This window comes from Podarcis muralis, chromosome 3 (genome assembly GCF_964188315.1).
Source record: "Podarcis muralis chromosome 3, rPodMur119.hap1.1, whole genome shotgun sequence".
NCBI lineage: Eukaryota > Metazoa > Chordata > Lepidosauria > Squamata > Lacertidae > Podarcis > Podarcis muralis.
Window position 1 is genome coordinate 88631215 of NC_135657.1, and position 13278 is coordinate 88644492.

Genomic DNA, 13278 nt, shown 5'->3' on the forward strand with positions numbered 1-13278 from the left:
TTGTTTTTCATTTTTGCCAAGCCTTGGGTTGGTTTAAGATATTCACCCAGTGCTACTGTTAGTTATTTTTAGTTGTTTTTGGTTTAAAGTTCTGTTTCTGTTTATTATTTTCACATTGTGTTACATTTTTTAACTTGGTTATGAGGTGCTTTGGGGCCCCATGGAGGGCTGAAAGGCAGGATATATTTTGTTGACGAAAAGTATAAATTAAAAATGTACAATGGGGGGGGGGGGAATGGAGAGTCCTGGGCCCTTCAGTATAACATGCAGATGGGCCTGTTGATGTACTGTTGTTGGTCAAGTTTATTTGTCCTATATAAGTCATGCTCTCTGTAAGAATAATTGCTGTAGCATTGATTCTGTGTTTGCTTACCATACCCCCCCCCCAATCTTACCACCACGTTCCTACAACTGATGAAGTGGACTCTAGTCCATGAAAGCTTGTTCCATAATACAATTTGTTAGCCTTTAATGTGCCACATGGCTTTTGTTGATTTTTGTTTACTTTTTACTTTTTACTTTGCTCTGAAGCACATTTTAGTTTTCTTTTCTTTCCCTGGCAAAGGCAGCTAGACAAAATGTGTTTTCACCTTATTTAGCTCAATTCATGGGCATGAAGCCCAGTTGCTATTGTATTTGGAAGAGTCAACATCAAGAAATTCTGCACCACGCCGAGATTTCTTGAATTGCTGGAGTTCCCAGCTTCAATTTATATTTTGAACTCATAGTTTCATATAATGCTTTGCAGCATCTCTCTGCAGTAATTGGTTTGTTTGTTTGTTTATATTTAGCCTGCAACATTTCGGGTGGAATTCAGTGTTGCACTGTTCCGTTCATTACACCTGTGCAAACATTCTAGCTTGCCAGACGGAATGATAGCTCTCCTCCCCCGCACAATGTTCTGGGGGGTGCTCTCAAAAAGCCAATTTTTTTGGGGGGATGACCCAGAATTCCATGCACAGGGCTCCTGCTGATGGGCTGGTTAGGTCAAACGTTGCCTTTTGCATTTGGGTCCAGTCCAGAAAAGATAGCCTGTTCAAAGAACCAGTTTGCCATTCCAGATTGAACCTTCGTATACATTACTTTGGTTGACATGGTGAAAAGTCCACAACTCAGCACTAGGGTATGTGTATGTTAATCACTCTGGTTTAGTTTCCCATCTGTACAATGAACACAGTAGTGACCTCCAGGGTTGTGAGGGTCATCACAATAGAAACTGCGAAATGCTTTGTAGCAATCTATCCATGTTGCCAATATATAACAATACAGATATTTGAATCATCCCCCCCCCCCAAGTTGTGCTGTTAACGGTGTAGGTCTTTGCTCATGTTATTCCATAGCCAAATGTCAAAACTCTCACTAGTAGCGTCATTCCAATCCTGTTAGGTCTTGCTACTAACTTCTGAATACAGTGCTTGTTGCTGCTGAGGTCAGTGAGGCTTGCTCCCTCTTCAGTGTGCTTAAAATTACAGACATTTGAAAAGCCATTTCCCTCAGTGTTTTTATAATCACCTAACGGGATAGGCTATGTCCAGGTCACATGAACAACATGTGCCCTTCCAGTACAGGATAATTTTTGGCAAGCAGGTCACGTGACATGTTCATAACAAGCAGGATCAGTTTTGCGTGTTGTCATTTCAACAGGGCTTTGCTGTAATGATGGCAGCTTCCGCTTGTCAGTCAGTCAGTTTTATTGCACATAGCCAAAGGCTGCCGCAATGTACACAGAATCATTCAACAATTAAAAGAAAATATACTGGATTGATGCAAAAAACTTAAAACATTTATATTGTCAAGAAGTTACCTACTCTAAACAGAGCTATAAAAGTACCTTAATATACAGGTTAAGACATTAAACAATAAAATTTATAGGCTAAAATTATCACATGGCCGCTAATATATTAAAAAATAATATTAATTAATACAATGTACAATTAAATTCGGAGTTTGGTGATAAAGATAGAATATAGTTTGATGTAGATAGGGTCAAATAGATTCATCTCCTTTACAGTTGCTGTCTACCTTGGCTATATAATTTGCTCTAATTTTCCTAGTGGCAGTTGCAAAGAGTGCTACACGCCAGGTCACATACTTATCTGTGTCTGCAAGGAGATATAGATCAAGCCATGTGACCGGCTCACTTGTGGCCTGATCCAAATTATGGTAGCTGCCATGTGTCCTGGTGGCCATTTGAATGAGTCACTAGAAATAGTGTTGGGAGATAGTTCAGGACAATATTGCCAAACCAAAAAGAAGCATTATAATCAGGTAGTAGAGACACTGAGTACTTTTCTCAGTATTCCCCTGCCAGTGTTCTTTGGTGTGGGAGGCAAGGGTCACAACCCATCCCCCAGCTACAGTGGGGGTGGGAAATGGGAATAAAAATGAAAATCCTCACAGGAGCAAGACAGGAATAACTGTCTTGTTTCTCAGAAATTTTCCAAATAGAAAAGTAAAAGATGACTAACCTAGCCACAACTGGAGCTTCTTCAGATAAACCAGCTGCTTTTTAGATTTATTTTTTAAAAAAATATATTCTCCTCCAGGCCAGTATTTCACAAAATGAAAAGGAAGTTTCATACAACAACAACAAAAGAAGCTCACTGGTAGCGGGCTTTCTGAAACCAAGAAAACAAACAAAATGCCATATTGGTGCAGCAACAGTTTTTACACAGAGATAAAACATTCATAAAATAAAATCCAATATAGCATTTGATAGAAGTGATATTTAATGCCAAAGGACTGAACCAATTTTAAAGTGGGTGGTATAACTTGATAGGTTAGAAGCAGAAGATACAAACTGTTCAGCAAAGTAAAGTCTAGGCAAGAATATTAATACACCTGTAGTTGGTGATGCAGAAATTAGAGATTTCAAATGCTGTATGCTATATGCATTGTCAATCATTCTGGGCTGGTTCATATGTACACAGTTCAAGAATCTTGTCAATTCACTGAGTGAGTGTATACCCTGCCTTCTCATCATAAGGAGCAATGTGCAAAGTTGTCAGGATGCACAAGTTTATGATCAAGTGTGATTTTTCTGCTTGAAAATTGTGATGTACTAAGCAAATTTTGGGGTGCAAACACACACAAATGTATCTTGCACCTCATGTTGCCTCATATGCATGATGGAAGGTGCGTGCTTGCCTGTTTCCATACCTGTATCTATGGGAACCCTGCACAGTAAATGTGTAAGCAGCCCTAAGTGACAACCTTAAATAATGTTGTTTCATTAACTTTCAACATGTTTCAACTTCTTTTCAAGGGAATGCCTGGGATCCCTGGAGTTCAAGGAATAAAGGGAGAAAAGGTATTCATAAAAATACAAAATTATAATACAGCACTTTTTACACACACACACACACACACACACACACACACACACACACACACACTGTGACGGCTTAAACTCTTTGGGTGGGGTCCACTGATGCCCCTTTCACTGATGGAAGACATCTGTCAATGGAATGGATGGGGAGAGCGAGATCCCTGAAACAGCAGGCAAGGTGTTGAGGGGAGGAGAGATTGTGCTGATATAACAATCTCCTTAGCACTATGCTGAATTCTAGCTCTTACCAGGGATGCCGTCTAGTTTATATCCTTTAGTTTTAAAAGGTAATCGTGGGCTGTCACTGGTGTAGATGTAAAATGGAATTCATATTACAAATACTGAATGTATTTGAAATTTGTTCTTGCATTTTAGGGTGAAATTGGACCACCAGGACATGAAGGAACTAAAGGATCACCAGGGACACCTGTATGTCTGTGGTATTGTATTTTAACAGGTTTTTTTAAAAATTAAAAAATAGAATTATGGAATCAATAAGTTCAGAAGGCTGAATTAAGCAAATGGGACAAATGTACAGTATAGACTTGATAATCAAATCCACTTTGTTGATCCTATTATTACTGCAGAAAATACAAACAATATTCAGTTTGTTTTTTAAAAAAGGCAAGTGTTATAGTCCATTGAATATAACTGCACTAAATCAAGCCTCAAGAATTAGAAACTTTAGGTCAATACTGTAAGCACACCATTCTGAATTGTATTACATTTACGGTGAGTATTGTGTGTAAACTTCCCCTAAAAAGGGGAAGCTGTCTGGTATCCCAAAGATCCTTTGAAAGGCTTGCGTGTGAGCTTTCAAGAGGACAAATGTCACCCATTTATTTGGGAACTTGAAAGCGATTGTTTCCAGTTTATTAAGCTCTTTTATAACTACGAGGCGCCTCTGTTCTGATCTGGTAATAACTTCCACAAATGATCTCTTTTCCAGAGTGGATGGTATTAATTTTCAGCAGATGCTAGGCCTCATCAGTGTAGTTCAGAACTGATGGCAAGTGGTGCATCTTTCATTTTGTTGGTGGAGATGGTTTTGGAGGAGCTGGAGCTTTAGTCAGCTTTACAACTTGTGAATATGACTTCTGTTTGAATTACTCATACGAGAGACTTAATCAGCTGAAACCTTGATATATATAATATGGCACTAAGAGATTGCTGTTGCGAGTATTGGAGACAGTGGCCTGGCGCAGACATCTTGCTGGCCATCTCCCAGCTTTGGTCAGCAGATGGAGCTGGGAAGCGTGCTATGTGTGTGTTTATATGCTCTCTCTTCCGCTTGAAAATCACTCCAAGTCTTCTTTGCTTAGAGTTATATTGTTGTGCATTATAATTCCACTGCTCCTAGCTCTCACTGGGGATGCCGTCTAGTTTATATCTAGTTTAAAAGGTAATTGTGGGTTGTCACTGGTGCAGATGTAAGGAGGAGAAAATTCATGAAAGAAGAGGCGCAGGAGACCAAGCTTGTGAGCTTGTGGCATGCTCCTAATCTCCTCATGTACTTAGGTTGCTAGCATTAACTCTGCACCAAGCCAATAAGGAAGCCAAATGGAGTGTAGGCTCTTGTGTGTGCTCTGGAGCAGTGTTCCCCAACCTTGGGCCTCCAGCTGTTTTTGGACTACAGTTCCCATCATCCCTGACCACTGGTCTTGCTAGCTAGGAATTATGGGGAACACTGCTCTGGAGCACAAACAGGAACTTTGCATCAGAATGACAAAATTAGTTCACACGTGGATTGGAATTAAATTCTGCTCACAAGTGTGGAAAGCTATGAGAAACAATCTAAGGCTTGCAAATTTATCCATCTGTCCATCCGTCCATCCATCCATCCATCCATCCTGCAACTCTTTCCATATAATATTGTCCTTGCATGTTGCAGCAACTTGCCACGAGAAAAATAGGAACAGTTTTCAGTAGTAAATAATGTTGCTGTCATGTATGTAGGCTGTTATGAGTTGGTGGAGGGTGGCAGACCCCTCTAATCTCTGGATCCAACAAAGGTTTAAAGCTAATCAAGACTTCTAATTCTGGGAAATAGCCAAGCTAGCTTCCTGGTGAGGTGATGGGGGGATTAAGGGGCTTGGTGCAAGAAGGGAGATGGGTGGGGGCCCTTTCCTCAACAGATGAAGTCAGTTGCAAAATTGAAAGTAGCAGTGATGTGAGCCAGCGAAAAGGCAGTAAACTGGATTAAGAGTCAGAGAGCAATGTTTGATGTCTGTTTGAATCCAAGGCTGTGGCAATGGGAGCTGCTGTGAACCCCTTCATCGTAGGTTGAGGTTGTATTAATGCATAAACAAACCAAATATCATAGAGACACTCTGCCATGCCTTATTCCCAAAGGAAATACAAACCCTGGGTAAGCTGCTGGAAACAATCCCTGGAATCTCACACTGCTTGGAGATTGGGGTGGCATGCAACATGGACCTTAAATATCCCACAAGTTTTATATTGTTTTATTATTGTTAGTAATTGCTGTCTGAAAGCTTTGCATTGCCTGTGTTCCAGGTTTAGATCTGCCCTGTGCTGTTTTGTTCCAATATAATTTCTATTTTCCTAATGTCTTAACTGACAGCTATTCTGGTTCCTATAATTTTGTGGGATTCATTTCCTGGAGGATTCATTACTATTTTTATTACCAATTTAATTACCGAACCATTTCATTTAATTACCAGTTTATTCCCATTTTATTCTGTCTCTATTTCCCTTTTAAACATAGATGTACTCTCAATGCATGGAATATTTGAATATTGTGAGTGCCACAAAGGAAAATTGACCAAAATATAGAGTGGGTTTTTCCTTCTATTAGTCACACAGTTTGTTCCAGAAAAGAACAGATGGAAATCCTGTTGACAGTTTATATGTAATACATTAGGGAAATTCAGTAATAAATTATTATTAAGTAACAATTATCCTCATTATGGTTGCCAGTTTCAATAATATATTGATTTATCTGCCACAAGATTGGAAAAGGAAGCAGTGATGGCTAAATTATTTTGTTTTTACTCAAGTGGAAGCCTTACATATGAAATTTATTAAGTGATGAAACAACAATTTAATACATTTTATCTTATTTATTAAATTGTTGTTTCATCACTTAAGATTTCATATGTAAGGTTTCCACATACTCTGCAAGTAAAAGGTTTTTAGTAAAGTAGAATTTTCTCTTTAAAAAGTATAGAGAGCTACCTCTCATGACCTCGTAAAACTCACAGGGAGATCCTTATTTCAATTCCTTGTACTTCAGTTGTGTGATAGAAGGCAGAAGTGCTCAACACCTACTTAGCCACTGTCTTGACCCAAAAGGAAAGCAGTGCCCAGCCTGGGGATAACAGAATAAATGATGCAAGGAGGGAGCTGCAGCCCAAGATAGCAAAAGAGGTGGCAAAGGAACACCTAGCTACTTTAAACGAACTCATATCTCCAGGGACTGATGAGCTGCACCCAAAGATACTAAAGGAGCTTGCATATGTAATCTCAGAGCCTCTTTCTATAATCTTTGAGAGGTCCCTGCAGACTGGAGGTGGCCACATGTTGTATCCATCTTTTTTAAATAAAAAAAAAAGGGGGGGGGGGAGAAGACCCAGGTAACTTCAGACCAGTCAGCTTGACATTAATACCAGGAAAGGTTCTGGAACAAATAATTGAACAGTCTGAAGTTACCTGGGTTTTCTCCCCTCAAAAACAAGTCATATGAGACAAAACTCATTTCTTTTTTCGATAGAGTTACAAACTTGTTGGATCAGGGGAATGCTGTGGATGTAGTGTATGTTGATTTCTGTGAGGCTTTTGACAAAATCCCCCATGATATGCTTGCGAGTAAGTGGGTAAAATGTGAGCTGTATGAGGTAACCGTTAGGTGGATTTGTAGACGGTTGACTGACCGAACCCAGAGTGTGCTTACTAATGGTTCCTCATCATCCTGGAAAAAAGGGACAAGTAGGGTGCTGCAGGGTTCTGCCCTGGGCTCATTGTTGTTCAGTGTCTTTATAAACAGCTTGAATGAAGGAATTGAGATGATGTGCATCAAATTTGCAGATGACAACAAACTGGGAGGGGTAGAAGATAGAATCGAGATTCAAAATGACCTTAACAGATTGCAGAACTGGGGCCAAACTAACAGAATGAAATACAGTAGGGACAAATGTTAGATCCTGCATTTAGGCAGAAAGAACCAGCTGCACAAATATAAGATGAGGGACACCTGGCTTACTAGTAGTACATGTGGAAAAGACCTAGGGGTCTTAGTGGACCACAAGCTTAACACTAGTCAACAGTGTGATGCAGCAGCTTAAAAAGCTAATACTGTTCTAGGCTGCATCAACAGAAGCCAAGTGTTCCAGTCAAGGGATGTAGTAGCACCACTCTATTCTGCCTCTACAATTCTATGATTCTATAAAGTATATGTTTAATTCTGTCCCTAAATTTTAAGATCAAGACACAGCCTGCATATCTATTAAGATTTGACTGGGTAGGCTCTCCCTCTGATTATTTACTGGAGACTTTTATTTCTGTTTCTTAGGGTCTTCCTGGACCTGAAGGATCATTGGGTTTACCTGGAGGGCCTGGGCCGAAGGTATGCTGTATGCCTCTAGGCTGAATGTTTAATGCCTTGTGATTTTAGCCTTTGCAGACATCAATTTTAAGAAAGTGGGAGGGAATTAAAACATATAAGGAGCTCTGTATGCTGTGTAAGCATATTGAGCTTAGTCTTTGGGAACAAAGTTCTGGAAAACATGGCGACATCAGTAAATTAATGTGAGAAACGAATGCTTCTTTGGTCACTTTATTGTAGCTTACGGTGGAAACAATATAAAAACCCTTCCCACATTAATTGCATGAAGGGCTCCATGCACGAAAAGGGGTTGTGAGGCCTCACTTCTTGCCGTACCCTTGAGGTCACATGACTCCTTGGTGCTGCCTCCAGATGTCCGCATATTAATCATGTACATCCCAGCTGACACAATCTGCACAGGGAAGCCTGTCTGATCAGGGTACCAGCTCCTGGGCCGTCTGTGGTTTTCCCAAATCAGCATCTATGTTCTTTTCCATGACCAGTAGCAGTTGGTGGGATGGTTGGCATGCCATTGCTCACCTGGCTTCCCAGTGCTGAGCTTTGCTGCCAGTTACAGAGAGCACTTGAGGAGAGGTGACAGGGAGGCCACAGATTGGTTCAACCACTTTGCTTACATTCTTCCGAGCTCCCCATCACCTCAGTTGCCTGTCTCCATAACTGGCAGTGACACTCGGTGTTGGGAAGCCAGGTGAGCAGCCCCACCTTGCTAGCCACTACTGGCCATGATGACCCAGGAATGATGACATGGCGGAAGATTCTGATGAGAACAAAATTCAGGCTGTTTTCTCAGGGGAAGAACCACCAAGTACATTTTAGAGGTCCTTCTGATCAGAAGACAAAACCCTGCCATCATCCTCTGCTCAGATGATAAATTCTCTGTAGTACTTTTGTCTCCCTAGCCTCATAGTTGTCAAGGACTGAAAAATGAGGCAAGGGCCCATTAACCTATAGGCAGTTCCTCCAGGTAGACAGATAGCATCTACCACATTCCAGGCCTTGCCGACCTATATAAGGCTTCAGTTTTGTCTGGCTCCCTGCTGAGGAAGAGAATGTTTTAGCCACCAGGTAGCTCTTTGAGCTCTTCAAGATCCTGATATTCTCTGTCCTCAGTCACACATATTCATACCACTTCCACTCAGTTCTCATCATTTTGCTATATTTTTTGCTGTTGGAGACTTCCAAAAGGACCTAGCTCCACAACCATGTTAAAATTAATTGTGTCACTGTTCAGCCTTATTATATGTGGGGGAAGTAGAACTACTTACAGTTCAGAATTCAAAACCTTCAAATTTCTGCCTAGTTTCAGCCACTGTTTGACAGGTATTTTTTTTCTTGTAAGTTAACTGTTTATGTAGGTGGTTCTCTTCCCAAGTGACTTCAAAGATTTCTTCATCAACCTGTCAAAATCATTATATTCACAGGGTGGCAAGGGTGAACAAGGGCCACAAGGGAAATCAGGAGTGCCAGGTATTAAGGTAAATGTGGCTAAGTTTCAATTTTGTAATGATATCATCTTTGTGTTGAGAGCATCAATATAATGTTGTTCCATACGAAAACTCAACTAGTGACTAATAGAAAAATTAACATTCTTGGTCTAAATCACAATATAAGCCTGCCCAGATTAGTTGATGAACTAACTTTCATGTAGTAGTTAGGAACTTGTTCCATGGATTACACTGTGATTGTGATCCAGTGGCTTATCCTTCCAGGCATGAAAGAAGAGGAAGGGAGAGCACAGGACCCCACGGTATGATGTAGCTTGTGCTCAAAGCCAGAAACCCTGGTTTCCTACGTTGGTCCATTTCACATGTAACTGTAAGCCAAACAAACAAATGTGGGTTGCTGGACAAAAGATCACCTCTGCTTTGCTCTTCCTCCAGACCCGCTGCTGTTGAGATCAGCCATCATTTGGCTTAGCATTACATCTCAACCTGACCTCATGGAGTGAGACAATCCATGAGCCTGAGTTCAGACATAATACTAAGCCAAACTATAGCTTAGCTCACAAACAGCATGGACCAGAGGAGTAACAAAGTGGCTGTGATCTTTTCTCCAGCAACCCACATATTTGCTTGCTTGTGCCAAGACATGGTTTGGGTTAGCATTATGTGTGAACTGGGTCTATGTCTTAACAGTCCTTTGTCATTCTATTCAGTCCTATTCAGTCATTCAACATGGTTGTCTGTGTTCTTAAAAAAAGAAAAAAAAAAGTTTGCACAGCAGAACAGGTTATCTTTACAAATGTGTATTTCCAAACCACTCTTTGCTGAGACAGCCCAAATGTGAAGTGGAGTTACATACGTAGGGGAGAATAAGAAGACGAGGCAGTACAGAACCCTTCCTTCACTCAACAGTGGGCAGAGCTGCTCATAACTCTGCTGTATCACGAACCAGGCCCTCTTTGTAAAATAGTTCAATGTTTTTCTTAATTTAGATTAGTATTTTCAGTGGCTTAAGAAAAGCTTAACAGCAAAGCAAAATGTTGGTGATTTTTCTTTGGTACATATAGGATGGTTAAAGCAATGCATTCTTTAATCATTCATTATATAATCTCAGATTTATAGAGCTGTTGTATTATTCAGGGAGAACAAGGGAGACCAGGTACTTCAGGTGAACCAGGCTATCCCGGGATACCTGGCACACGGGGTTTAAAGGTATGTCTGCTGCTGTTTAAAACACTCTGATATATGGAATAACTGCTAAGTGGTTTACTCTGATAAGAGTAATGCATGGTAATTACCTTTAACTATGAGAACTAGATAACAATCACCTCCATTCAGGATCACAATTTCTGAGTCTGCTGCCAGTTTCCATGCTTGTTCTGCTAACTTGTATTAATGAAAAATAGACACAATCCTACTATACCTCTTAATCTCTGGCAATACACTTCCTTAGTTCCTGTCAGTTCTTTCAAAAGAAGATACAACCAGAATCAAGGACTGGATTATATATGGTATATAATCAGAGACTGTGAGATACATGCCAATGGGTTAATTTTCACAGTTTATTTTATTTTATTATAGATTTATTTCATAAAATTTATACACTGCTTGATTGTGGAGGGGAAAACCCTCAAAGCTGTTTACAAAAGGTAAAGCAGTAAAATCAAGGAAAATTTACAACCATACTTCAAAAGATACAAAAGTTAAAATACTAAAACAGATTAAAATTACCTCAACATTCTAAGCATCTGGGTAGACTTGTCCAAACAATAATGATTTTCATTCAAATTAATTTAAGTTTATCTGTGCTAAAGAAATGAAATAGGGACCACAGACAATTAAATTAAAAGTTTTTCTTCTTGATTATATAACAGCTAGTAAGATGAAACGACATATTTAGAAAACATAACTTTGGGGAGGGGGAGGGAGATGACAGCATTATGCTTTCCCCCCAATTTTATAAATGATACATGTGTTTTACTATCTACAATATTACTGACATTTTGTGTTTTACTCTTATTCAGACTTTTTAAAAAAAATATTGACCCATAGAAATCAGTGCATTAAGAGGAAAAGGATCAAAGAGAAGCACAATTGATTATTATTTTATTACAAAGAAACAGATGGAGGGGAAATTGCTGACTGAGATTCTAGATGAAAGTTGTCCATTCTTGGACATTTTGGATTAGTGAGACTTCTAGTGGCCATTATGTGCATGAGATTGCACAGTGCCTTGCCACAAACAGTAACACACTTATGTAAAGATTTCTGTTCTCATTTTCTTTCACAAGGATCTTGTGTAGTTGGAAAAAGCCTCTGTGGCTGACAGTTTGATGTTTTGTGACTCTAGTGTAGCTACATATATTATACTTGTGTATTGCTTTTATTTCACTTATGTGCATAATCACTTACATTTCAACAGAAGTTGTTTTTTCTCTTATTTTCAGGGAGATAAAGGAAACATTGGGGAAAGAGGCATCCAGGTATAAACATTTCAACAGTTAAAATAACTTGGAATGCCTGCTTGCTGTAGATAGTTCACTCTATATGGCATTAGTATTTTCAAATGAAAATAATTACTCTTAAAAAAATGTCAGAGCATGGTATGTCCCACAGACCAAGCAGTAGCCAACGTGGTATCCTCCATATGTTTTTGGATTCAAACTCCCATCAGCTCCTCAGCTATAATGACCAATAGTGAGGGATGATGGGAGTTGTGCTTCAGCAACATCTGGAGGGCAGCATGTTGGGTACACCTGCCACAGATCACATCAAGCATGCTGAATTTTCCTCAGCATCATGGTGCAGTCATGGTGTTTGAATAAACCTCGGTATAAGTAGTCCAAAGGCTGATCTAAAGGATTAACCATATCAATCTGAAAATGAACCGTTACGATCTTATTACAGTAATATTTTTTAACTTAAAAAAATAGATGGAGACATAATTCTTTAATAACCCAGCTAGGTTTGGGTTGATTTCTAAAGGAGAAATTAAGCCGCTACTACTCAAAACAAAATTTAGTTCCTAAAGGCAGTTGGGTAAAACAGGCAATTGATCTTCAGCTTCATGGAATATTCGATCATTGTCAAATAACAGAAGATTGACTGAATGACATGCCAGTTCTGGATCAATGTAATGTTTTGTATGTGGTGCTGCCTTTCAAGACCAAAATATGTGTGTGTGTGTGTATGCGTGCGCGTGCACACAAACAAACAAACAAACAAACAAACAAACAAACATATACAGAGCTATTTTTCTAGGAAAAGATGTGCCAGAACTCACCATGAACACCTCCCTTGTTCTCTTATAATGGCAATGGAGCCCACCTGAGAGGTGCCAGAACTGAGTTCCTGTGAGTTCCCCCTGAAAAAAGCCACACACATCTTCAGTTTGCAATTCAAACAACTGGTTTTCATCTCTAAAGCACTAAATGGCCTAGTTCCAGGACATCTGAAGGATGCTTGCCCCAAGATGATGCTTGATGGCATCAGAGGGTATTTTACCAGTCTTTCCACCTTTGGCAGTGAGGTTTGTGGGAAAAAGAGACTTTTTTTGTGGTGGTGATACATCTCCTTGAAGATGATAACACCTCCTTGGAGATGTCCAACTTGTGTCTGTTGTAACCTAGTTTATATGCTCCTTCGAAGCAGGTTATTTCTAATTCTGCTGTTTTTATTTTTTTTTTTACTTGGGGGCTTTACATTTCTGATGTGTTGGTTGTTGTTTTCGACAGATAGTGGATGTATTATATGATTTTGGCTTGTCAATTGCCAGCTGTTTTGAAGTATTGGGGAAAGGGGCATGTTAATAATTGCAAACAACACACTTTTTCATATAATTAAAATAATTATTTTGTAATGCCTCTTTTTTTAAAGGGTCAGAAGGGAGAAAGTGGCAGATCAGGTACTGCAGGCCAGAAGGT

The 13278-nt window shown here is 39.6% G+C and overlaps 1 protein-coding gene across 1 annotated transcript in view; it reads left to right on the forward strand.

The window, feature by feature from the left end:
- The window catches only part of COL21A1 (collagen type XXI alpha 1 chain), an 84987-nt gene that overhangs the window by 60179 nt on the left and 11530 nt on the right, over positions 1–13278 (forward strand). Inside the window, exons 18-24 of the mRNA XM_028722621.2 lie at positions 3266–3310; positions 3704–3757; positions 7860–7913; positions 9335–9388; positions 10496–10567; positions 11803–11838; positions 13232–13276. Of these exons, the coding sequence (XP_028578454.2) occupies positions 3266–3310; positions 3704–3757; positions 7860–7913; positions 9335–9388; positions 10496–10567; positions 11803–11838; positions 13232–13276 (360 nt within the window). The remainder of the gene's footprint in view (positions 1–3265; positions 3311–3703; positions 3758–7859; positions 7914–9334; positions 9389–10495; positions 10568–11802; positions 11839–13231; positions 13277–13278) is intronic.